General features: G+C 36.8%; 5 protein-coding genes across 9 annotated transcripts; all 5 read left to right on the top strand.

Moving 5' to 3' along the window:
* Window positions 1–4,737: 4,737 nt before the first annotated feature.
* On the top strand, window positions 4,738–7,498 carry LOC9320710 (transcription factor bHLH62). 2 transcript variants are annotated; one of them, XM_002884598.2, is made up of 8 exons: window positions 4,738–5,796; window positions 5,870–6,022; window positions 6,136–6,201; window positions 6,285–6,353; window positions 6,480–6,551; window positions 6,683–6,898; window positions 6,996–7,077; window positions 7,171–7,498. In XM_002884598.2, the coding sequence occupies exons 1-8, from the start codon at window positions 5,128–5,130 to the stop codon at window positions 7,212–7,214; spliced, it is 1,371 nt and encodes a 456-aa protein (XP_002884644.1). In that variant the 5' UTR covers window positions 4,738–5,127; the 3' UTR covers window positions 7,215–7,498. The 2 variants fall into 2 exon arrangements, with proteins under 2 accessions (XP_002884644.1, XP_020889015.1); XM_021033356.1 differs by having other exon boundaries at window positions 4,784–5,796; window positions 5,873–6,022.
* Window positions 7,499–9,084: 1,586 nt separating this feature from the next.
* LOC9320709 (probable xyloglucan glycosyltransferase 6) lies at window positions 9,085–12,889 on the top strand. 2 transcript variants are annotated; one of them, XM_021031831.1, is made up of 6 exons: window positions 9,100–9,159; window positions 9,245–9,980; window positions 10,189–10,497; window positions 11,140–11,430; window positions 11,532–11,645; window positions 11,772–12,889. In XM_021031831.1, the coding sequence occupies exons 2-6, from the start codon at window positions 9,279–9,281 to the stop codon at window positions 12,402–12,404; spliced, it is 2,049 nt and encodes a 682-aa protein (XP_020887490.1). In that variant the 5' UTR covers window positions 9,100–9,159; window positions 9,245–9,278; the 3' UTR covers window positions 12,405–12,889. The 2 variants fall into 2 exon arrangements, with proteins under 2 accessions (XP_020887489.1, XP_020887490.1); XM_021031830.1 differs by having other exon boundaries at window positions 9,085–9,980; window positions 11,772–12,845.
* Window positions 12,890–15,414: 2,525 nt separating this feature from the next.
* Window positions 15,415–17,494, top strand: LOC9320708 (probable glucan endo-1,3-beta-glucosidase A6). The gene is made up of 3 exons (XM_002884596.2): window positions 15,415–15,715; window positions 15,791–17,086; window positions 17,201–17,494. The coding sequence occupies exons 1-3, from the start codon at window positions 15,667–15,669 to the stop codon at window positions 17,236–17,238; spliced, it is 1,383 nt and encodes a 460-aa protein (XP_002884642.1). The 5' UTR covers window positions 15,415–15,666; the 3' UTR covers window positions 17,239–17,494.
* A 1,933-nt stretch (window positions 17,495–19,427) lies between these two features.
* Window positions 19,428–21,565, top strand: LOC9320707 (UV-B-induced protein At3g17800, chloroplastic). The gene is made up of 2 exons (XM_002884595.2): window positions 19,428–20,024; window positions 20,612–21,565. The coding sequence occupies exons 1-2, from the start codon at window positions 19,663–19,665 to the stop codon at window positions 21,363–21,365; spliced, it is 1,116 nt and encodes a 371-aa protein (XP_002884641.1). The 5' UTR covers window positions 19,428–19,662; the 3' UTR covers window positions 21,366–21,565.
* A 193-nt stretch (window positions 21,566–21,758) lies between these two features.
* LOC9320706 (translation initiation factor eIF-2B subunit beta) lies at window positions 21,759–24,792 on the top strand. 3 transcript variants are annotated; one of them, XM_021030894.1, is made up of 10 exons: window positions 21,759–21,878; window positions 22,011–22,089; window positions 22,168–22,322; window positions 22,403–22,696; window positions 23,169–23,298; window positions 23,421–23,528; window positions 23,646–23,748; window positions 23,831–23,956; window positions 24,038–24,225; window positions 24,355–24,779. In XM_021030894.1, the coding sequence occupies exons 2-10, from the start codon at window positions 22,037–22,039 to the stop codon at window positions 24,425–24,427; spliced, it is 1,230 nt and encodes a 409-aa protein (XP_020886553.1). In that variant the 5' UTR covers window positions 21,759–21,878; window positions 22,011–22,036; the 3' UTR covers window positions 24,428–24,779. The 3 variants fall into 3 exon arrangements, with proteins under 3 accessions (XP_020886553.1, XP_020886555.1, XP_020886554.1); XM_021030896.1 differs by having other exon boundaries at window positions 21,767–21,878; window positions 22,403–22,690; window positions 24,355–24,792; XM_021030895.1 differs by having other exon boundaries at window positions 21,775–21,917.
* Window positions 24,793–24,844: the final 52 nt, after the last annotated feature.

The raw sequence follows: 24,844 nt of genomic DNA, 5'->3' as shown, positions 1-24,844 counted from the left end.
CCTTCGAAAGGAGTCAAGGACCATAAAGCTTGCAGCAGGTTTAGCATGGCTAACGAATGCATAACATGCTATCAAATTAAAAAACAAAATATTAGCTAACTTTGAAATATTAGAATAATGAATAATTTTCGTACGATCTCTAATTAGTTGTGCGTGTCACTTCGTGTCATACATTCAATTTTCATCTAACAACTGCATACACTAGACTCTCTCTCTCGTTTACTACTTGGAGTGGTTTTCTGGATGATGTTGGCCCAGGAAGGTTTCTCATAGATGCGACATCCACGTGTCGTGAGATGGGCTGTGAATACATACCAAGTTAAAGTCTTACATAAATCACGCTTTTATTTAAATTTTACAATCCTAATATTTGACTCTTTTTATGTATTTTACGATAGAAATTTCTTCTACACATATTGTTTTACAGAACATGAAACTAAGAAGATCTTGATTATAGAAATGCAAGAAAAAACATACTCCCTCTCTTCCTAAAACAACGATATTTTGAGTTTTACACGTAAATTAAGAAAAAATAATTTTTATATATTTTTAATTATTATTTTATTAGTTTAATAATATTACTTTTACTTTTCTTTTTTCACTATTGGTCACAAACAAAAATAATAATAATATTTTTACAAAACATCAAACTTGGTATAATAAATAAAAAATCTAAAACTTCAAATAACTAGGAACAGAGGAAATATTTAATTTAATAGGTGTAAATTAATAAAAAATCATTTTCAAAAAAAAAAAAGGGATGTGTGTGTGTTTATTAATAAAAACGAACAACTCCATGACCCATGCTACGCCTAATTCCATTTGACCCAAAAATTAAATTTTATCTTCTGCTCATTTGATTTGAAAACAATACATAGATCTTCAACATAAAATTTGACGCAGAATTATCAAATCGACGAATTATCATAAAACTACAAAATACTCAAGATTTACATCACCCTCCAAAAATAATTAAAAAAAAAGAAGAATAACTATGGCAGTCTAGTGGTTCAAATTTTTATTGGTTTTTAGGAATCGAATCTTATATAATGTCGACGAATGTAAATAGTTGATATGGTTGAAATACTTTAGAAATCTCTAGATTAATTTACTTTTGATTTTAAATTTATTCAAACAGAAAAAGGAAATACAAGACAGATGTGATAAAATCATAAACTTATCAGTTTGTCTTGCAATGGATGAATGAAAGTATGAAACTATGAAAAGGGTTATCCATGCACAAGGAGAGAAAAATAAAGATAGAATTTACAGGAAAAGAGGACACGTGACAGAGAAGAAAAAAATGGGAATATGATTATGGTGGGGGCCAAATAGGTCGAGAGATAGATGATTGCGAAAAGAAGCGTAGGGCCAAGAACCAACCAAAGAGCCTTTCACCTTTGTCCCCCTATCCTGTTTTCTTGATTTAATCCATTTCTTTTGGCTCTTCATGAAAGGGAAAGGTGTTGCAGCGTATTTTTAATTCCTTGTTTATGCCAAGCATAATTAATGATCCGTTTTGGGTTAGAAGAAAATTGTGGTTGAAATGAAGAATAAGTCCATTAAAGACTCGGTCCTCATTGGCGGTTGAACTTAAGATATGTATGAGGTATACTCTCCACAGTCCACGGTATTACGAAGCAAGCAATTTCGTGGGAGAGTGAGAGAACAACTATATAATAAAGGCAGTGTCGACTAAACACGCACCAAAATCATCCGTCTTACTTCAAATGATATTTTAACCATTGTCGTAGTTTTTCCGATTTTGCTAGTTTCAATCATATAAATCGTAAATCGCCTTCCGCTGAAATTGCTGTTTTTATATACAATAGTTGAAACAAATTAAGTAATTGGAACAACGTATAGCTCAAACAAACAAGAAGGCCAACATTTAAGTTGTATAGTTACACAATCATCATTGATTTAGTTGGGGTATCACAATATATTTTTACTTTTCGATTTTTTTTTTTAACCAACAACGCCAACAACATAAGTGAAGAGAGGGAAATATACACCAACTGAGGGAAAGAAACTCATGTTGGAGTGAAACAGAACCTGAAGAGCGAACAACTTTTGTTAATTTAATGGAAGGAAAAGTTGGGATTTGGGAGGGGTGAAGTGTTCTTTAGAATGAGGTTAGGCCTGGGCATTCGGGTACCCGTTCGGGTTCGGTTCTTTTTTTTCGGGTATCGGATCTATTCGGGTAGGGGGTCAAGACCCATTCGGGTATTCTAAAAATTTGGTTCGGGTTCGGTTCGGGTTTGGGTCGGTTCGGGTATTTTAATAAAAAAAGCAAAATACCCGAAAATAACCAAAAATACCCGAAATATTTTCGGGTTCGGGTCGGGTTCGGGTCGGGTTCGGGTTTTTAACTCATATATACCCAAATCTAACCGAAATACTCGATTTATAGAAAATACAATGGTTACTCTTTACCCAAATATAACCAAAAATATCTAAAATACCTAATATATTCGGATTTATGATTGTAATTTTAGGTATTTCGGGTATTATAAATATAAATATAGCTAATATTTATAGGTGTATATTTGTATTCGGGTACATTCGGGTATTGGATTCGGTTCGGGTTCGGTTCGGGTTTTTTTCGGGTAAGAGGTTAGAACCCATTCGGGTATTTTTAAAAATCGGGTTCGGGTTCGGTTCGGGTATTGTTCGGGTTTTTTGGTTCGGGTATTCGGTTCCGGGTATTTTGCCCAGGCCTAAATGAGGTAACGAACAAGTGACAATATCTAATACTCCCTCCGTTTTCGAATAGTTGTCGTTTTAACTATATGCACACAAATTAAGAAACTATTAATGTTGTTAGTTTTTCAATATAAAAATATCATTAATTATCTACCTAAACATAATTTAACCAATAGTAAATCAAGTTGCATAATAAAAATAAATATAAAAAATAAAAAAATAATAAATTTTGCATCAAAAACTGAAAACGACAACTAATTAAAAACAAAAAAATTTCTCTAAAATGACAACTATTCGAAAACGGAGGGAGTAATCTTTTGTAAGAACAAGAACATGACAAGTGGGTTTTGTTGTTTGGTGTCTATTTATGCTCGTCGCCCCATGCAGTATACTAATAGTATTAAAATGACCCAAATTCGTTTTTGTACACTATTGGAATTTTATTTAACCGCGAAGAGTCAATGGATTATTCTTAATTCTTAATTTTTAATGAATTCGTGAAAATTCTGCTAGTTTTAGAATAAAATACTAGGGATAATGCAAAAAAAAAAAAAGCTCTATACATACGAAAATCAAGCATTTTTCCTAAATCCTGTTGTTTATACTACAAACAGGAAATTTGCAAAACAGTTATGCATCACCTTACATAATTGATTGTGGAAGTGGTGATGTGTATTTTTTATCTATTAAACAATTTTTATACAGATATCTTCACTAAATAATATCAAAATGAAATGAAAATTTGGTATCCATACTTATTCATCGTTTACACATAAAGTATACTTTCAGATTTCCATCAGCATTATGACACACCAGTAACAATAGTACAAACCAATAAGTTATGATCCAATGATGATTAGTATTTTATCAAATTGTAAATCAATGTAATAATTTTTGTTGTAAATAATTGATATTAGGGGAACCCAATTAAATTCTATCCCGTGGAAGGAGCCCGTTTAAATTCATTAGTGGGCTTAGAAGTTGAAGGCCCATACCTATGGTAGAAGTTGAAGGCCCAGCTAAATAGTATTTCACTCTGCAGTCGACGTAGGGGTGTGAAAATATTATTTGTGGATCTGAATGAAGCTGTGTGGAAGAAAAGCTCAACGTGCATATTATCTTTTTTTCTTTTTCTTCATGAAGCTGTGTGGAAGAAAAGCTCAACGTGCATATTATCTTTTTTTCTTTTTCTTCTTTTGACGGCGCTGATGGTGTGATATATATATATATAAAGTCGGTGATATGTTCTTGAAACGTGTCAGCACAAACGCAAACGCATAAATATGATCTGGAACCTGTTTGAAATCAAGGAGTTCTTCAATTAAACTCGGCCAATCTATTTTGCAGATCACTGTAAACTGTAAGTAACACAATCAAAATAGTTTTCGTAAAAGTGACAAAAAATGACAAGGAAGCCCACAACCAAAGTGAGCCACACACTGAAGTACACTTTAGATACTATATCATCATATGTATTGTGTAGACTTTCTTATTTTCAGACTAGCAACTTAATAAGGTCTTAATATTATGGTCACTTAGAAATCTCACCGAGTCAAGGCACTAGTTTATATATGTATATCTACATAGAACGGAAAATCCTTCTCATCACACCTTTTTATCTAAATATCCATATGAGAATTAAATTGCCAAAATGGTAAAAATCTAAGAGATGCTCGTGATGCAATAAAGAGCAAAAACTATATAACTAAAAAATTTAGCTCCTTTAAACAAACCCAATTGCCTCATTGAAACTGCCTTCTTGAGCATATGATAGAATCAAGATTTCAGTGTCTATCCTTTAACAAAAAAAGAAAGAAAAGATTTCAGTGTCTTCTGCTTGATTCGATCAAAGAAAGAGTTCAACACCTTACTTGACATACAAATCAACGAAAGAACCGGCGATAGTTAAGGAACTTCGACAAGGGGAACCCCATTCGTCAAAATTAGTTTGTTAGAAATACTTTAGATTATTATTTGACCGGTTTTTGATATCATCAGATTTGTTTTTGACATTTTAAAGAACATCAAGCTTGCTTCATATTATTTATACTTGTAAAGCCGTGTAATTTAGCGATATCGATTAACGTCGAAGGCCCTCCTAAATTCTTAATCCCTCCACTCGTTACGGTCCGGTCCGACACAAATATTGTTTAATATTCACTTATTTTATATCCATTTATTAGGAAGAAAGTCATTGATTGGTGCAATCTATTAAACAACTATATAAACTCCTCGTTACTGCCATTAACGAGCTTCCCTTTTCCTCTGTTCTTCACTTTAAGAAAAATTACAAACTTTATCTTGTTCTATTGGATGAATCTCTGATCTGGGTTTGATTAGTCACCATTAATTTAAGAGTTTTCACCTGAATTCAAATCTGTACTTTTGATTTTCATCTTCCGCACCCTAAAACAGAGCATCATGGAGAACGAGCTGTTTATGAATGCAGGAGCTTCTTCGCATACGCCGGTTATGACGTCACCGTCTTCTTCGCCGGCGATGCTTAACTGGGTTTCAATGGAGACTCAGCCAGTGGACCCAAGTCTCGGTTGCAATCTGTTTTGGGAAAAGTCAACGGAACAGAGCATCTTCCATTCGGCTCTTAGCTCACTCGTCTCTTCTCCGACGCCGTCAAATTCTAACTTTTCCGGTGGAGAAAATGTCGTTATCAGAGAACTCATCGGGAGATTGAGTAACATCGGCGACATCTATGGAACTCCGGCGAGCAACGGAAACGTCTCTGGCTCGTGTTACGCAACTCCGATGAGCTCTCCAACGCCTGGACGTATGATGGTGACGAAAACGACGATGCCGATAACAGAATTTTCCGGCGATCCGGGATTCGCAGAGAGAGCGGCGAGGTTCTCGTGTTTCGGTAGCCGGAGTTTCAACGGCAGAACAAACTCGCCGTTTCCGATTAATAACGAACAACCCGTCGCAACCAATGAGAAAATGCCACGTATATCAAGCAGCCCAGTTCTTAAGCCTCTCGTGTCTCATGTTCCCGCCGGCGAATCGTCCGGTGAATATTCCCGGAAAAGAAAAGCAAAATCCAAACAGAATTCTCCTTCTACAGTTTCACCATCAAAGGTTCATATTAAAGCTTTTCATTCGAATAACCCCAATTTTTTTTATAAAAAACTAATTTTAGGTTTATTATCAGGAGATTGAAGAGAAGGAAGATTCTGATCCAAAGAGATGCAAAAAATCAGAAGATAATGGAGACAAAACAAAATCAATTGATCCTTACAAAGATTACATTCATGTTCGAGCTCGACGAGGCCAAGCCACCGATAGTCATAGTCTCGCCGAACGAGTCAGTCAATTTCCTATTTTCTTTTACCATTACCAAAACCACCGAATTTCTTGATTTTAATCTTAAGATTAATTTATCTCTTAATTAATTGAATTAATCATGATTTTTGTAAGGTTCGAAGAGAGAAAATAAGCGAAAGAATGAAGCTGCTTCAAGATCTTGTCCCTGGTTGCAACAAGGTGGGAGTTTGATTAAATAACTAATCAATTAATTTTAGTTGTAATGTAATTGTGATTAGAATAATAAATTTTTCTTATTAAAGGTTACTGGAAAAGCACTGATGTTAGATGAAATTATAAACTATGTCCAATCATTGCAACGACAAGTTGAGGTAATTTCTCATTAGATTATTGGTCCACTTTAAACTCTTTCCATTATTTCATAATCACTTTTTAAAACAACTAAACGATTTCTATTTTTTTTTTCTTTCTTAATTTAAATTTCAATTATGGTGCAGTTCTTGTCGATGAAGTTATCGTCGGTGAACACCAGGCTGGACTTTAACATGGACGCTCTCTTGTCTAAGGATGTAAGTCACCGTCACAACTTTAAACAACATTAATAGTAATTATAATTGACATTATTGTAATAATAATTACTTTGTGTATTTGTGAACCAATCGTGTGTTTGTTTAAACCAATTTCTTTTGTTTTCTGACAGATATTTCCTTCAAGCAACAATCTAATGCATCATCAACATGTACTTCAATTAGATTCTTCAGCAGAAACGTTATTGGGTGATCATCACAATAATAATTTGCGGCTGAACCCTGATATTTCTTGTAATAACATAATAAACCCTTCAGAAACTTCTGAAACTAGAAGCTTCATTTCTCACTTACCAACACTTGCCCATTTCACTGACTCTATTTCTCAGGTTTTTTTTTTTTCTTTTTTTTCTTCTATCACTTTTCTTAATTTTTATATTTCAATTTCAAACGATCTTAGCCCTCCCTTTTCGGTTTTGTTTTCAGTATTCAACATTTTCCGAAGATGATTTAACTAGCATTATTCAAATGGGTTTTGCGCAAAACCGGCTCCACGAATTAAACCATGGTAAGGAGATTTAAATCATATATTGTTTTCAATTTCATTATATAGACAAGATAATTTAGATTTTGAGATGTATAATTTGTACTATATATGCAGGTTCATCAAAGCAAGTACCGTCGCACATGAAAGCTGAACTTTGATCAACCATTATTTGCATTTTTACAAAAAATAGTGGAGTTTTAAAGGTCTCGAGGATAGATAGTAAGAAAAGGATTGATGGGTGTACATAACAAGAAGCTTGAATTGGACCACACCATTTGCGAATTCATTTCTATAATCATCTTGATATACATAACTTCTTCTTTTTATCCTTCTGATTCATTTATGGTGCTCAATTGTATTGTCATGTTGTTATCCTCTATTATTATCAGATTCTTTAAGCTTTTATTGTTTGGATTTAATATCATTGTAAGCTTTAACCTCACTACAAATACTATAGCTATAATTCTTCCGAACAACAAGACTGTTTTTATCAAATCCATTCAATTCTGTTAACAAAAACAACATCAAACTCTTGAAAGCGAAAAATTAAAAAGTAAACAAGGGCAGATCATTCCCATAAGTATATATCTAGGTTAAAGAAAAAGTGTGTTGCAAAAATTGATAGATGCTAAGTAAATTTTCTTGTTACAATTATCTTGCAAAAATTGATAGATGCTAAGTAAATTTTCTCGTTTCAATTATCAAAACTATATAGCTTCGGTTTGTTAGATGAGATTTAGTAGTTTATTTATTTATTTGTTAAATCGTATGAAATGTTAAAACCAAAAAGTTGGTATTGAGCTTTTTTCGGCACATAGCGTGACATCTATCTTTGTGCTAAATTACATGTGCGTAATTTGCTCAAATATATTATTTCCAAAAAATAACAGGTACTATAGCATATTCACAAACATCAAATCTTAGCTAAGCTTGACTTTTTCTATTTTTAGTTTTTTACTCTTAAGTCTTAATAACTCGTTAACGTCAGTTTCAATGTTAGATCATATTTGATATTTGATTTGATCGTTGCTAGTGTTAACCAGCTGTGTAAGGTGTTCTGTCATTTTCTCTATTGTCTTTGTGGGAGTTATTCAAGAAAAAGATACATTAGAAAGTCTAATATGAGTGGTTATGAGCAAAAAAACAAATTTGATAAATTAAGATTTTTGTATAGCGATCACGCCGTGATTTATGGAAAGTATGTAGAACACAGAAGCGTCTCTTTCTATTTACCTACTATAGCAAAGAGAAGCCGCAATAAGCATTCATCAAATCAAGCAAAAAAATATGTCTAATCAAAAAGCATTTCTTCCAAGTTGATGATAATATTTTACATAATCATAAACAACATAACGCATGATGGATACTCGACAAACTGGAAATACATCGGTCCCGACGGAGTTGAGCGGATCACATTTATCATTATCTACTTACTTTAAAAAGAAAAATAGCCGTTCCATACCAATCGTAACGTTGGTCGTTTAATCCTGCTTGAAAAAATATTGAAATATTCATTAGAATGGGCCACAATTTAAACCTGTGAAAGCTAAATTTACGAACCTTAAATGTATTATGGGCTAGGACTAAAACTTTTTAATATAAGGAAGTTTAATGGGCTCTTTTGCGTGATGCTGTATTTGGCGGCCCAACTAAAACACACGCTAACAAATTCTTTTATTATTATTATTATTTTTTTCCAAATTACTTTATTTGTTACGGCATGGTTATTAAGGAATAGTTTCAAGAAAATGGACACGAAGCGTACTTATGCCATATATTTTAATTCCATAATAAATTCATGGAGGATTGTGCAGATCGCGATGCCTAAGTTTATCATATGCTTAAGGATCATTTGAGAGGTGGATACCGCAATCAGCGGGTGAGAAAGAAACTTAAAACTCTTTATCTGTTTGGTAATGGAAACCCTCTTAAGTATCTAACACATAATTCGCCTCCACCACCATTAATTAATTAATTAATTATATCACTTATTAGTTATTAGTACTAGTATTAATTTCTACATATATGTTTAAAAAAAAAAAAAAAAAAAAAATGGGAGCAAGACAGTGGGACGAAAGACGACGTCATCTCTCTCTATTGTTAGTAAGTTTTAGCCCAATCGTGTCCTCTCTGCCTTTGTCTCCCAAATTCTCAGATCTAATCAGATCGATTCTCCTGATTTCATCAGCTTCGAGAGAGATTCTCTTTTCCTTTCTCGTTGAATGTCTCGCTCCCAGAACGAGGAGTTTCAACAATGGTGGAACAAGCAACGAGATAGGAACAATCACGACGTTCTTTACACCGGCGACGATGAAGCATTCCTCACCGTTGAAATCCGTACTCCGGCCACCGTTGACCCGGATAAAGATCGGATCCGGACTCGTACCGCTCGTCAGCTCTCTCGTCTCTACCTCCTCAAGTTCAAGCAACTCGCATCTTCCTTCGTCTGGATCGGTAACTCTTTCCTTTACCTTATTCGCACCGCCAATCGCCGCATTGCCAACGATAATCCTCCATCTGTCTCCTCCTCCGCTAGATTGTACCGTCTAATCAAGGGATTTCTCGTTGTTGTTGTGCTTCTTCTCTGTTTCGAGCTCGCCGCTTATTTCAAGGGATGGCACTTCACACCTCCCTCTGTCGCCTCCGCCGAGGTCGCCGTGGAGGTGGTTTACGCCTGGTGGTTGGAGATCAGGGCGTCTTATCTCGCGCCGCCGCTTCAGAGCTTGACCAATGTATGTATAGTTCTCTTCTTGATTCAATCGGTTGACCGTCTGGTGCTTGTGCTTGGATGCTTCTGGATCAAGCTCCGCCGCATTAAGCCTGTTGCATCTATGGCGTACCCGACTAAATTGGTTGGAGAAGGAGTTAGATTGGAAGATTATCCAATGGTGATTGTTCAGATTCCAATGTGCAATGAAAAGGAGGTAAGAACATGTATGTAGGTAGGTCCCTAATCCTTAGTCGTATCTTGCTGTTTGAAGTTGAATTGGGAATCAAGCATCTGTAGGTAGGATTTGTTGCTATGTTCACTCGTAATCTAAGTCTTTCTTATGCCTGCTTCTTCGTATTTAAGTTGTTGCAGTTCCGGTTCTGTTATCTCATCTCGTTGATTTTGGTTGGTGGCACTTGCAGGTTTACCAACAATCTATTGGAGCTGTGTGTATGCTCGACTGGCCAAGGGAAAGAATGCTAGTTCAGGTTCTTGATGACTCCAGTGAGTTAGATGTTCAGCAGCTTATAAAAGCTGAAGTACAGAAATGGCAACAAAGGGGTGTAAGGATAGTGTATAGACACCGTCTCATACGTACTGGTTACAAGGCTGGAAACCTTAAAGCTGCAATGAACTGTGAATACGTCAAAGACTACGAATTTGTTGCCATATTTGATGCGGATTTCCAGCCACCAGCGGATTTCTTGAAGAAAACTGTGCCTCACTTTAAGGTAACCAATCATGTCTTTCTGGTCTCATGTTCATAGGAGATCTTATATGACCGGTTTGCTTTATTGATTTAAGGATATTGATAAACCATTTCAAAACTATAGAGAGTGGTTATACCCTGAGCTTAATGGTATTTGGTTAGAAATTGGCAGTTGCAAAAATGACAAATGGCGTAGCGTGTCTTCCACCACTATTAGGGTATGTCTTTCTTCATTGCAGTGGTTCTAGGATGAACATCTAACACGGAAATGAAGAGAATTTGCCTCTGTAAAATTGTATTCTTTAGTCAACACCAGCTTGGTGAAACCTTCCATCAAAACCCAGGTTATCAAATTGCCACAGCCTTGGGACAACCATTGACACCAGTCAAATTTTCCATCTTTGGTTGCACGTATAATTTTTGCTCACATCATAAATTCGTTATATTGGCCTTTCACATGGGATGAACTATGAAGTATGAACCCAAGTAATCTACTGTGCTTGGACTTTTAAGGCTTCTTCGTTGGCTTGACATAACTTTTGATTTCGTCCTTGGAGCTACGGATTTCTTTCTTTTTAGCTGAAGGTCTATACCGGGAACTGTGATACAGTATGCTTGCCATGCACTAGCCTATCTCACATGACAGTTTCTGTGTTTCTTTCAGGGTAATGATGAACTAGCCTTGGTCCAAACACGGTGGGCTTTTGTGAACAAAGACGAAAACTTGCTTACAAGACTCCAGAACATAAATTTGTCTTTCCACTTTGAAGTTGAACAGCAGGTTAATGGTGTCTTTATTAACTTCTTTGGTTTTAATGGAACTGCTGGTGTTTGGAGAATCAAAGCCCTCGAGGACTGTGGGGGATGGTTGGAGCGAACAACTGTTGAAGACATGGATATTGCCGTTCGTGCGCATCTTTGCGGATGGAAGTTCATTTATCTGAATGATGTAAAGGTACTTATGTTAACTAAATTCCTCAGAAGTTTCCTTTATTTAACAAGATGTTAAAAAAACAGAACTTTTTGATCTCATTCATCTGTATTTCCCTTACTCAGTGTCTCTGTGAACTTCCGGAGTCCTATGAGGCATACAAAAAACAGCAATACCGTTGGCATTCGGGTCCAATGCAATTGTTCCGTTTGTGCTTCTTTGACATTCTTCGGTCAAAGGTGAGACTGAGAATTATATTGACATTGTTTTCCTTTTGCTCTGACTTGAGAATATTTTATGTTCATGAGGTTTTCTTATTGATAGCTCGGTCTGATCTTAACTTGGCATTTTTTTCTTTACTACAGGTGAGTGTTGCCAAGAAAGCAAATATGATATTTCTCTTCTTCTTGCTACGGAAGCTTATCTTGCCATTCTACTCATTCACGCTCTTCTGCGTCATTCTTCCATTAACAATGTTCTTCCCAGAAGCTAACTTACCATCTTGGGTTGTTTGCTACATCCCTGGGATCATGTCCATCTTAAACATCATCCCAGCCCCAAGATCCTTCCCTTTCATAGTTCCATATCTCCTTTTCGAAAACACCATGTCAGTTACCAAATTTGGAGCCATGATCTCTGGTTTGTTCAAGTTTGGAAGTTCTTACGAGTGGGTAGTCACCAAAAAGCTTGGGAGATCCTCTGAGGCTGATCTGGTTGCATACGCAGAGTCAGGTTCTCTGGCCGAGTCCACAACCATCCAAAGATCATCCTCTGATTCAGGTCTGACCGAGCTTAGCAAACTAGGAGCAGCAAAGAAAACTGGCACAACCAAAAGAAACCGTCTGTACAGAACAGAAATCGCACTTGCATTTATCCTCTTGGCAGCTTCGGTGAGAAGCTTGTTGTCTGCGCAAGGGATCCATTTCTACTTCCTCTTGTTCCAAGGAATCACTTTCGTTGTTGTCGGTCTAGATTTGATCGGGGAACAGGTCAGTTAGTTTATTTAACCTTTTTTCTCAGTTTAAAACTACATTGAACCATACCACCTGAAGAACGAACAAGACCCAAAGACCAAGTCAGGAAGGAACGAACCAACTCACTCGCAGGTCTTATCGTTACAGATAGATACATAAAAACAATTCATTTAAAATTTCTGTCTTGGGAACATGATTTTATACTCTACTTGGGTTGGTTTAGATTCTTCCTTTTTTTACGGATAGTATTAGAGAATGGCAGAAAGAGCCGTCGAAGAGGATTCCAAAGACTTGCCTACCTGTCTTTGTTGTGGTATTAAGCCAAAACTTGGTTTTTTTGTTGTGCAAAAATTGTTGTTAGGTTGTTCGTTTTTGTTTCGGATGATGTGGCAGAAACATCTTTTAAGATTTGCTCTAATGCCACTCTCAAATTCTTTTGAGCAATTTGTTGTTGTTGTTTCTCTCTTATGGGTTCATTTATTATTATATACATAAAAGATACTTTTGAATTGAATGTGCTATTTCTTTTCCAGGAAAAACAAAAAGAAGAGCTGAATGTTAGTCGGATGTTTGCAAATCTGCTATCTCCATGTTTTAGTTAACTAATTTTGGGCCTCTTCATGTTTTAAGGCCCTTAATCTGTTTGACAATCCCTTGTATGATTTAAGGCCCAAGTTCTCTCAGCTCTCCCAATTAGAAGATCAAGCACAGTTTTGTGTTTGAATAACGTCATAGATATGTTAATGTCTGACTGCAAAATGTATAACATACACACATATGCTCGACCTTTGCAAGTCCAAAGAGGGTAACGTAGCACATGACATTAATTATCAATATCTTCCATGCATTCCTGTCTCGAGGGCTTAAACCAGATAAGTAAATGCATACTTAAAAGACAATCGCTTAGACCATCTTCAAATGTTTTGAGTATACACTAATTAATAAAAAATAATAAAAGGAAGATACAAAATGGAAATAAAACAGATACGTTTCTTATTTCGGAAACTGTGAGACACTCTTTTATGATTCATTGTCATATGTCATAATCCTATTGGTTCAATTAATAAAATTTTTTTTTAAAAAATATAACTTTAAAATAATAATTTTTTTTATAGAAATTTTTAGAGTTTCTCACTGATGGAGATGTTCTTATAAAAAAAAACAAAACACTGTTGAAAACAACTTATCAAAAGTTTTTTTTTGATGACCATATGCTATAATTATATATTTCCTTCCTGACAGATATAAAACACAGACCTATTAAATGTACTCAGGAGCAGGTAAAATATCTAAGCAAGTGGAAATCTCAGAGAAAAAGAAAAAAGATAAAAGGAAAAAAAAAAGGATAAAAGGACAAAAGGAAGAAGAAAGAAGAAAGAAAGAGCTTGTCCGAGAGGGACTAATAATGTCGTTTCTTGTTTTCGAATAATTCGATGGTAAATTTCTCTCAGATACTATAGAGTCGACTCGTACACGGTACACGTATCCATACCCGCATTAATCGAAATTATCAGACCTATAAATTTCTGGATTATTCCGGTCGGATATGGGTTGGTCGATTTACCGGACCAGAAATGTACTGCCTATATTCATGATTTTTTTTTATATCATTATTATAAGAAAAATGAGATCTAGAGCAATAGAGCATAATGTCACGTCACATCATTAAAGCATGAGAACGTTACTTTTTCGTTTTTCTCAACGCTCATTAAACTTTTAGTTCTTTATTACAAGACGACCGTTGAGATTTGTTTAGAAATAAGACACCAATCAACAGTCTTGTACTAATTCACTTACATAACCTTTTCGTCACATAAATCTCTTCTTGCAAACTCGTTTAGAGACCCGACAAATCACATTTTTTTAATACTTTCTAGGAATCAACGTTAATACTACAATGAACAATGGGAGTTTCGTGAGAGAGAATCTGTTAATAATTTTTCCCGTTCATAAACAATGAGAGTTGAACTAAAAAATCCATTGAGAACCATTCTTCTTCTTCATTAACCCACCTACCTCATTTCCCACGAAGCATAGCGCCCATATAATTATTTCAACGACATGTTGATTACTAACTTCTGTAGACAAAATGTGAGAGCAACCTCAATAGAGGTTTCTTACAAGATACCTTAACATTAAAATATTTAAAAAATTTTGAGAAAGAGGAGAGACCACAAGAGACATACCTTATATAAGAAATGTTTCTAAACATTTTAGAAAGGGTTTTGTGCAAAAAAATCCTCCAACTCGCCCATTTTTGCAACTTTACCCTCCATCTCCGAAAAATGCAGATTAATACTACAAAATCTCAAATAATATGCAATATAACCCTTATTCGTATATTGTAAACGTTTTTTCGGTCATATATATTGGTTTTTTAAAATTCTAAAAGTAGAGTTGAACTCTTCATCGCGAGGGCTTCGATTTGATATATTATTTGTCAAAATTTTACGAACTTGACGGTAATGAATAAGGGTTATATTGCACATTATTTGGGACTTCGTAGTATTAATCTGCATTTTTCGAAGATGAAGGGTAAAGTTGCAAAAATGGGCGAGTTGGAGGGTATTTTTGCACAAAACCCTTTTAGAAACCTTTTGTACATTTGTATTCTTTTTAGTGGTCTATTCATTTTTATATTAAAATATTAATATTTAAAATATAAAAAACTCAAAACTTATTTCTAACTATTGTGGTTGCTCCGAGAAATATTTTAGCAATAGTTTTTATCAGTCAGATTTAAAATTTTATATATCACCAAAACAGAAATAATGGTTTTAAGTAAAACACAATTTATTGTAAAGACAGGCCTTCAAGAATTGGCAAGAAAAGGAGTTTTTTTTTTTTCAATTGATATGCTTACGGTACACTTAAGACTAACAAGAAAAGAGAAGACGTCCTAGTTACCGTACACTTCAAAAATTGAATACATTAGTAAATACAAGAATTGGCAAGAAACAGGGTCTATTCAATTAACAATGAAAATCTGATTATATACAATTACGAAAATCATTAAGACTAACAAAAAAGAAGACGAAGTCATAGTCATTGTTTACGCCAAAATTGAACAAATGTGCTCAGAGATCACGTAAATACAAGAATACATTGTATCTTTAGTTGATTTAATACTCGAAACCATAGGCTTTTTATGGGGAACACGTAACACTAGCCATTAAATATCTCCACTCTTCGCTCTTCTTATCAAATTACTCAACCTCTCTCTCTTCTTCTCCTTCTCAAAACAACTCAAACAGAGACGAAGAAAGAAGAAGAAGAGCTTATCATCATGAGACTTCTACATCTTCTTGCTCTGTCTCTGCTAATCTCTGTTTCAGGTAAGCTCGACTCACCTACATTAATGGCGGCTTAGTATTTCATTCAAAATGTTAATCCTCTGTGTTTTTCCACAGGAGCAAAGTTCTCCGGCCGGCCAGGAGTCAACTACGGCCAGCTCGGAAACAACCTCCCATCTCCGGCCGACTCAGTCAACCTCATAAAATCCCTAAACGCAAAACGAGTCAAACTCTACGACGCTAACCCAAAAATCCTCACCGCCTTAAACGGCACCGACATTACCGTCTCCGTCATGGTCCCAAACGAGCTAATCGTCAACATCTCCAAATCCGAATCACTCTCCGACGACTGGATCCGATCCAACATCCTCCCGTTTTACCCAACCACCAAGATCCGTTACCTCCTCGTCGGCAACGAGATCCTCTCTTTTCCAGACTCTGAGCTCAAATCTTCACTCGTTCCCGCAATGCGCAAGATCCAACGGTCCTTAAAGTCTCTCGGCGTTAAGAAAGTCAAAGTAGGGACTACACTCGCCGTCGACGTTCTCCAATCTTCGTTTCCTCCGTCTAGCGGCGAGTTTCGGTCGGATATCTCCGGTTTAGTTATGAAACCGATGCTCCAATTCTTAAACCGGACCAAATCTTTCTTATTCGTTGATGTTTACCCGTATTTCGCGTGGGCTCAAGATCCGACCCATGTGGATCTCGATTACGCCATTTTCGAATCTTCCAACGTCACCGTCACGGATCCAGTCACGAATCTGACCTACCACAACCTGTTCGATCAGATGATTGACGCTTTCGTCTTCGCTATGAAACGACTCGGGTATCCGGATCTTCGGATCTGGGTCGCGGAAACGGGTTGGCCCAATAACGGTGACTACGACCAAATTGGAGCGAATATTTACAACGCCGCCACTTACAATCGCAATGTTGTCAAGAAACTCGCCGCTGACCCGCCCGTAGGTACGCCCGCCCGACCCGGAAAGGTTCTACCGGCGTTTGTATTCGCGCTTTACAACGAGAATCAGAAAACGGGTCCGGGTACGGAGCGGCATTTCGGACTTTTACATCCCAACGGGACTCAGGTCTACGGGATTGATTTGTCGGGGAAGACGACGGAGTACAAGGAATCGTTGCCGGCGCCGGAGAATAACGAGTTTTACAAAGGGAAGATTTGGTGCGTGGTGGCTAAAGGAGCGAATTGGACTCAGCTAGGTGATGCTCTATCGTACGCTTGCTCACAGGGGAATAATACCTGTGACCCGATTCAACGCGGAGGCCCATGTCACAAACCCGATTTGACCGTTTTGCACGCCAGCTACGCCTTTAGCTCCTATTGGGCCCAATTTCGTAAGACCGGTGGGACTTGCTCTTTCAACGGCCTAGCCACCCAAACCATTAAAGATCCAAGTAAGTCGAATTCCATATCATAATTAAACCGACTCATAAATTAGTTCCGGTTCAGTGATATCAGGATGTTAAAACCGGATGCTAAGTTTTTGTACTCTTGTTCTTTGAAACCAGGCTACGGACGCTGTGAGTTTCCGAGCGTGACATTGTGAAGACTTACGATTTACGACAGTGCAAGGTCGAGAAGAGACACACGAGGGAAAACCGCACGATGTTACGGCTTTCATTAATGGAAACAGCACGTGACTCTGTACGATGTTACGTATCTTGATTATTAGAAACGGCACGTGATTATGATTCATTTGCAGTTTATTTATTTTATTTTTCTCTTCCCGCGAATAAAGAAAACTCATGAGTGAGTGTAATAAATTCGTTTTCCGGTAATGCAATCAGTCTCTTATCTGTTTAGCTGAACAAAACAATAAAATTACTAACTAATGTTCTGATGGGAAAAATGGATAGCAAGTTTCAGACTGTTTTTTCCCTTGTTAGAGGACAAAAAATTAACGAAATCATCTACTTTAATACCGGGTGGAGTATACATATTTTCAGATATAGGATTTTTAGTGGTAGTGACAGTAATATAAAGATATTACTTTTGAAAAACACATGTAGCTATTGAGAATCGGATGCCATGATTCTCTACTGCATCGAGAGAATAGGACCCATGAGCATGATTCTCACTTTGCAAAAAAAATCTTTTGACCTTTCGGCTAAAAAGTAAAAATCATGAACATGTGTCTCTACTTTGCTCTTCTGTATAAAGGATCGTATGTTGTCAACCCAATTAACATCCCTATTTTTTTTTTGGTGAATAATTGACATCCCTATTTGGGCTTAAAGGAAACTCCTTTCATTTATATGATTTTATATTTTGTTATCATTTATATTTTGCAGTCTTTTATATCATTAGTTGCATTTTCTTAAATTAAATATTAAATGAAAGTTTTTAAAGAAAAAACAAAATTCTTATAATATGTGTTTTTAACTAAAACATCCTATATTTTGTAACAAAAAGAGTAAATTTTAAAAGAAGAGTTTAGTTTAACGACTATATTTGACACTTACATGCTAAAAATCGAACATACACTTAGAGATTTAAATATTTGCCGTCGTCTCATCTATTCACATTTGAAATCCAACTTTTAAGATGATGGGTTGAAAACTCTAAATTAGGTTGTGGACCACCCAAGTGATAGCAAACAATGTACACGCCGCTATGATAGGTGCTTCCACTTATCCTATCAATTAATATTCAATATCACGATTCATGAGTCTGCCATTCACTCAAAGTCAAAACATCGCACGAGTCATGGCTATCTCGCGACGCTGTTGTTCTTTGTATATGTGTCTGTATATGTTTCCAAACCAGGAAAACATTTTTTTTGAAGCAGCAGTAAAACAACAAAGCAAACATTATATGAACTTGTTACGGCCAGAAGTTGATTAAAACCAAAATAGTTAAATCTTGAATCTGCTCTTTCATTCTAACCACTTTTTTTACCACACCTCGATCCAAAATACTGCCGATGAAATTTGTAAATAGTATCAACTTCTGTCTAAAAATCTATAAAATACAAAATTTGAAATTTTAATTTAGATACAAGTGAAAACATACATTTCAAGTATCATTGTAGTTTGATAGACTAGTGTTACACTAAACCTAATAAATATCCTAATCAACATACAATGAACCCTTGTTCAGAAAGATTTAAAGGTTCAAATTTGGAACTCTTTTGTCAAGGGGGAAAAAAAACATATAATCAAATTGTTAGCCGATGGATGATTGAAGAAAACTAGGGGTGTTTTTTACATGTAAATTAAGTTGGTTGGCTTTAGAGGACCACCAATCGGTCCAATCCTATAATATTCAGAGGCACAGAACACGATGGGTCATCTTTACATTTGTTTAGAAAATTGCCAATAATTGAGATAAGGTATCAATCTAGACACATAACCTAAAGGCATAAACTATACTATTACTTATGTGTGCATATACACAAATATCTGTAAACATCAACCACCTAACTATAATGAATATGAAAATCATACGACTAAACTAATTTACGTAAACTATACGACTTTGAAACAATTATTCACGAACACTATTCAATTTCTCTTAGACAATTAATTGAGGTTTACTAAACTTCCAAATTTTATGTTTTATTAATCCTGGTAAATTAGACTTATGCCGAGTCCGTTTGAATCTAGGATAGTAGGATACTAGAAATTTCCAATAAGTGGCTCATATCAAAGCTAAAGAAAATAAGATTTACATAATAGCCAATGACATAATTGCACTTGTCAAGTTGGAATTAAACAAATAACCACACACCGAATTGAGGAGCCCATTGGAAAAAACAGAAGCAAATATTTTTATGTAAAAATGGAAATGGAATAATTTAATAAAAAGATACTCTTCAACCTTATCCAATCTTCACCACTTCTCCCACTAATCCGCTAAATCATTCTTCTTCCTCTTTCTCTCACTCACAAATTCCCGAAACTCTCTCAAATCACAGATCCTTAGGGTTTTTCCACTGTTTCTAGGTTTTTTTCATCGCTCAATCTGATCAATGGATAGTAGTTGTCTCTCTAATCAAACGGCACTTCAGTTTCTCCCGTCGCGTTCCAGGAGACAGAGCGGCGATGGGGGAGGCGGTGGTTTTGTTATTCCGGCGAAGAGGAAGATCCAGTATAGTTCGATGGTTGTGGTTGCGGCGGCGGGACCAAGCCGGTGTGAGCCTGGAAGCAGTCTTAATGCGCCGCTTGAGCCACGATCGGCGCAGGGGAGGTTTCTGAGAAGCGTGTTGCTAAACAAACGACAGCTATTTCATTACGCCGCCGCTGATGAGCTTAAGCAACTGGCTGATGATAGGGAAGCTGCTTTAGCTCGTATGTCTCTCAGCTCTGGTTCCGATGAGGCTTCTCTCCACAGGTCCCTTAAACCTTTGCTTATCTAATCTCTCACAATTCAAAAATCCGTAAACATTATTTGAATTGGATACATACAAAGATTTCTGTGTAAATCATTACTTACATACGCTTATCCAATCTCTCACAAATCAGAACCACATAAGCTTGCAAAGTCAGATTATATGAGTTGTCTGATTCGTGTGTTATAGTAGTTTGATGGTGTTTATGGTGATCGAAGAATCATACTAATGATATGGCTGATTTGAAACAAGAAAAGTCTGTAGTTATGATCTTCTGGTGCTTCCTCATGCTCTGCCTTGTGAAGCAAGTTTTGTTTTAGTGCTCGATAAGGGCTGGTTTCACCTAATCAAGCTTTTGCCTTTACATTCAGTGTTGTTTTAGTTCGTTAACTAGTTTCAGTATGATTTATTCATCTGTGTTAGTTTCTTGCCTGTGTTAACTCTCTGAGTCCACTTATTGTCCTGTTTATGCAGCTCGTTGTTAAGTTTAAATTGCAGCTCAGGTCATTTTATACTCTGTTTGTGAACATTTTCCCACCTGTTTTCTGCTCTTTTACGAACACTAACACCCTGATTCCATGGTTGGCAGAAGGATAGCTCAACTCAAGGAACGTTACTGCAAAACTGCAGTCCAAGACATAATGTACATGTTAATCTTTTACAAATACTCCGAGATAAGAGTCCCTCTTGTTCCAAAGCTATCCAGATGCATCTACAATGGACGACTCGAGATCTGGCCTTCAAAAGACTGGGAGTTAGAGTCGATTCACAGCTGCGATACCCTTGAGATCATCAAAGAACACGTAAGCGCAGTCATCGGGTTACGGGTTAATTCATGTGTGACGGACAATTGGGCAACAACCCAGATACAGAAATTGCATCTCAGGAAAGTATACGCTGCCTCGATCTTGTACGGTTACTTCTTGAAATCGGCTTCCCTAAGGCATCAGCTTGAGTGTTCCTTATCAGATCTCCATGGAAGCGGATATCTGAAAAGTCCCATCCTTGGATGCTCTTTCACAACGAGCACTGCACAGATCTCCAGCAAGCAGCAGCTGAGACATTACATCTCAGGCTTCGATCCCGAGACACTGCAGAGATGCGCAAAACCAAGGACAGAGGAGGCAAGGAATCTGATAGAGAAGCAAAGTTTGGCCCTTTTTGGCACGGAAGAGAGTGATGAGACCATCGTGACATCGTTTTCGAGTTTGAAGCGGTTGGTTCTCGAGGCTGTGGCGTTTGGGACGTTCCTGTGGGACACGGAATTGTATGTAGATGGTGCATATAAGCTCAAGGAGAATAATGGGAATGCAGAAGAACAAGAAGGAAAGAGAAGCATATGATGAACCAGTTTGGTTAGAACTTAGAAGAAAAGCTTCATGATCTTCTGGTAGTGTATATATAGAGAAATGTTCTGCCCAATCTCTCAGGCAATTGTTCAGTGTATAGATCTTGCTTAGATATATTTTGATTTCTGAATAATAATGTGGTGGTTATAAGGAATAGAGAAAGTGGGGTTCAATTTTATATGTTTTTTTGTTAAGTTTCCTTGTTCAATTTGATCTTTCTCCTTCTGTCGAACACTCGAAAACAAGACTAAAATTTGGGTCCCAAAGAAGCTTTTCAAAGGGAAGGAGACACCTAAAGGTGCTTTCGTTTTGGGCTTTGTTCTTCTCTTCCGGCCCAAATAACACCTTATTTCGGCCCAAAACTTAGACCTACCAAAACCTTCAATTCTCTCACTAGAGCGAATGAATGTAAAAATCTGGTCTCCTTTTATCAATACCGTTTCTCTCTCGCCGGAATATTCTTGCTACTTCGTCTCCTTATCGTCCCCCACCGTCACATATTCACCAGTAAGCATATCCATTTTGCTTCCTCATCTCTAACATTAGGTTCCTCCCATTTCCTTCTTCCTCCCGCCGCGAATTGCGCGTGATTAGGGTTTATGAAATCTAACGCCTCAGGTTTCGCTTTTTTCTTTCAAGTTTCTCGTTAATTTCGGATAAGGAAGATGCCGGACGTCCAATCAACGGTGGTGGAATTTGTTAACAAGCTCAGAAAACGGTAAATTCTTTGTTTGCGGCTTAATTTCGTAAAACCCTTTGTGAAAATGGTTGCTGATTTGATCATTATATGATACAGTAAGATTGAGGGCTCACAAGCTACAGCCAAATGCACCGTAGAGCTACTTAGGTCAGTGATTTCGCATCAGCGGGTGCCTCACGCAAACCAAGCTGCTGCTCTTATCGATGCTGTGAAAGCCGTTGGTGAGCAATTGGTCGCTGCTAATCCTGTTGGTATGTTTTCTAAAATTCTCTTTTTGCTTCTTCTCTTCTAGTCTGAAAGGAATTGATATATTCGGATATGATTTTTGTAGAGCTTGCGGTGGGAAATGTAGTTAGACGGGTTTTGCATATTATAAGGGAGGAAGATCTTTCTCTCACTACAGCAGCTATGGGTGGTTTGGACTTGTTGGATGCAAGTGATGATGATGATGTAGATAATTGCAAAGGAATTGGGTATCCTGCAATGTCTGCAGCAGTTGTTGCAGCTGCAGCTAGGAGTACGTTACGCCCTCCATCTTTGCAAACGCTTCTCGAGGGTACTCCTGAATCTGCAACTGTTCCATACACATCTTCATCCGGTGCTGATTCCGAAAGCAAAAGTAAATGTACCTTTTCCTTGCCTTTGGCTCTCCTTTCCACATGCTGTTTTTAGATCCTTACTTATGCCGCCTGTTTTAGTTATGTTATTGGTAAGCCATGAAGATAAGTGTTATGGCAGGAATATAATAATGTTGGCTCACAGTCTCTTTTACAAGCAGATACATAAGGTTTTCTTTTTAGCCATCTTAGACAGATTTAGCTGTCAAGTGGTTTTTGTTTTGCTTTGGGACCTTGTAATTTGTAAACCCTATTACCTGTCGTTTTGTTGCTGGAATTCTCGGTGAATTTGTGTTGTGTTACTGAGTTAAAGAGATAAATGGGAATCATATCTGTTCTTATCAGTCTGTTTTTTGGTGGTTCGTCTCACTTCTATTGGAATTTTATCTTAAATGAAGCATAGGTCAAAATTTTATATGGCAGCAAAAATAAGTTATAATTTCTGGTTGATATTAATGGTGTACTTTACCCTTGATTTAGCTGCTGATAAAAGTTCATTAACTCGGAAGCTGAAGCATGATGTTATCGAAGGAGTGAATCAACTTATTCATGAGATTGCTGGTTGTCATGAGCAGATCGCTGAACAAGCTATAGAGCATATACATCAAAAGTACTTTTCTTTTCTATAGCATTCATTATCTGTAACATGCAATACATGGAGAACGAAAATGGTCGTTTGTCAGTGTCTTTACATGATGACAACTTTTGTATTCCTAAATTCTGTTTTGTCAGTGAGGTGATCCTAACCCTGGGTAGCTCAAGAACAGTTCTTGAGTTTATGTGTGCTGCCAAGGAGAAAAAAAGATCTTTTCGTGTATTTGTCGCCGAAGGTGCTCCAAGGTTTGGTTTCTTCTTTTACTATATGTTTCATCCTTACCACTGTTAGTTTTTTCTGCTTTGCACAACAATTTCATGTTCTCTCTGTTATGTCCATCTAACTCAGCTGTATTATATTAGGTATCAGGGCCATCTCTTAGCAAAAGAATTGGTAGCTAGAGGTTTGCAGACCACTGTGATCACTGATTCTGCAGTGTTTGCGATGATATCACGAGTGAATATGGTACAGATACAATCTTTGTCCAACTTTATGTTTTCTTTTCCCTGGCCATTAAATAAATTACAAATGATGTGATAATGCACAGGTTATAATTGGAGCTCATGCAGTGATGGCTAATGGTGGGGTTATAGGACCTGTTGGTGTCAATATGGCTGCTCTTGCAGCACAAAAGCACGCAGTCCCATTTGTGGTTCTAGCCGGTAGTCACAAGGTTGGTTTGGAGTTGTTGTTTAATTTCTCGAACTGCTGATTGCTCTCAAAACTTGACTTCTGGTTTCTAATGTAATCACAGTTGTGTCCACTCTACCCTCACAATCCGGAAGTATTACTAAATGAGCTGAGATCTCCATCCGAACTGCTGGATTTTGGTGAATTCTCTGATTGCCTGGATTTTGGAGCGGGTTCCGGGTCTATTCAAGTTGTCAACCCAACATTCGATTATGTCCCACCAAACCTTGTTAGTCTCTTTATAACGGACACGTAAGTCTCCTATATATATATATATATCTTTGGTTTCCTCTATTTTCTATATTTTTAGGTTGGTCCATTTTCATGGCATTACTTTGTTTGGATAAAGAGTTGATGATAGCGTTACCTTTTTGGTTACAGGGGAGGACACAATCCATCCTACATGTACCGTCTTATTGCGGACTATTACTCTGCTGATGATTTGGTGATGTAGCGATAAAGGATTAGTTTTTGGTCACTTGGTGGGAACTATACAAGAGTCAGTCTGATGATAGTCGGTCATTCACAATTGAAGAATATATGTACATTGCACAAAAACAGTTGCTCAAGGATTGTGAAAGAGAAGGAGAAACATCTTTGTGTCTGAAATTTGTCAGGCCAAGTTTATTTTTGCCGTGTCTTGGGAGTATAATTCGGTAATTCCTTTAGCTCAGTCTCAATGGTGTCTATTGTTACTTGATATACTTTTCCTCAACACAAGAATTTTCTTTCGTTGGCTTTTGTATTTGCAAATACGAGAATTACCACCGGAGGTGGACAGGACATCTTATTTTTAACTAACTAAAGTTTTGGGTGCAATTTTACTTAGCTTCTAATATGAAGGAGAAAATCAAAGTAGTTACTAAAATTC

This window comes from Arabidopsis lyrata, assembly GCF_000004255.2.
Source record: "Arabidopsis lyrata subsp. lyrata unplaced genomic scaffold ARALYscaffold_3, whole genome shotgun sequence".
Taxonomy (NCBI): Eukaryota; Viridiplantae; Streptophyta; class Magnoliopsida; order Brassicales; family Brassicaceae; genus Arabidopsis; species Arabidopsis lyrata.
This window is presented reverse-complemented; position numbering and strand designations above follow the sequence as displayed.

Coding starts and splice junctions, on each gene's coding strand:
- LOC9320710 (XM_002884598.2), top strand. CDS start 5,128: ATGGAGAACGAGCTGTTTATGAATGCAGGAGCTTCTTCGCATACGCCG. Junction 6,023..6,135: donor GTCATAGTCTCGCCGAACGA/GTCAGTCAATTT, acceptor GATTTTTGTAAG/GTTCGAAGAGAGAAAATAAG. Junction 6,202..6,284: donor TTGTCCCTGGTTGCAACAAG/GTGGGAGTTTGA, acceptor TTCTTATTAAAG/GTTACTGGAAAAGCACTGAT.
- LOC9320709 (XM_021031831.1), top strand. CDS start 9,279: ATGTCTCGCTCCCAGAACGAGGAGTTTCAACAATGGTGGAACAAGCAA. Junction 9,981..10,188: donor CAATGTGCAATGAAAAGGAG/GTAAGAACATGT, acceptor TGGCACTTGCAG/GTTTACCAACAATCTATTGG. Junction 11,646..11,771: donor TTGACATTCTTCGGTCAAAG/GTGAGACTGAGA, acceptor TCTTTACTACAG/GTGAGTGTTGCCAAGAAAGC.
- LOC9320708 (XM_002884596.2), top strand. CDS start 15,667: ATGAGACTTCTACATCTTCTTGCTCTGTCTCTGCTAATCTCTGTTTCA. Junction 15,716..15,790: donor TCTGCTAATCTCTGTTTCAG/GTAAGCTCGACT, acceptor GTTTTTCCACAG/GAGCAAAGTTCTCCGGCCGG. Junction 17,087..17,200: donor CCAAACCATTAAAGATCCAA/GTAAGTCGAATT, acceptor CTTTGAAACCAG/GCTACGGACGCTGTGAGTTT.
- LOC9320707 (XM_002884595.2), top strand. CDS start 19,663: ATGGATAGTAGTTGTCTCTCTAATCAAACGGCACTTCAGTTTCTCCCG. Junction 20,025..20,611: donor GATGAGGCTTCTCTCCACAG/GTCCCTTAAACC, acceptor CATGGTTGGCAG/AAGGATAGCTCAACTCAAGG.
- LOC9320706 (XM_021030894.1), top strand. CDS start 22,037: ATGCCGGACGTCCAATCAACGGTGGTGGAATTTGTTAACAAGCTCAGA. Junction 23,299..23,420: donor ATAGAGCATATACATCAAAA/GTACTTTTCTTT, acceptor CTGTTTTGTCAG/TGAGGTGATCCTAACCCTGG. Junction 23,749..23,830: donor TGATATCACGAGTGAATATG/GTACAGATACAA, acceptor GATAATGCACAG/GTTATAATTGGAGCTCATGC.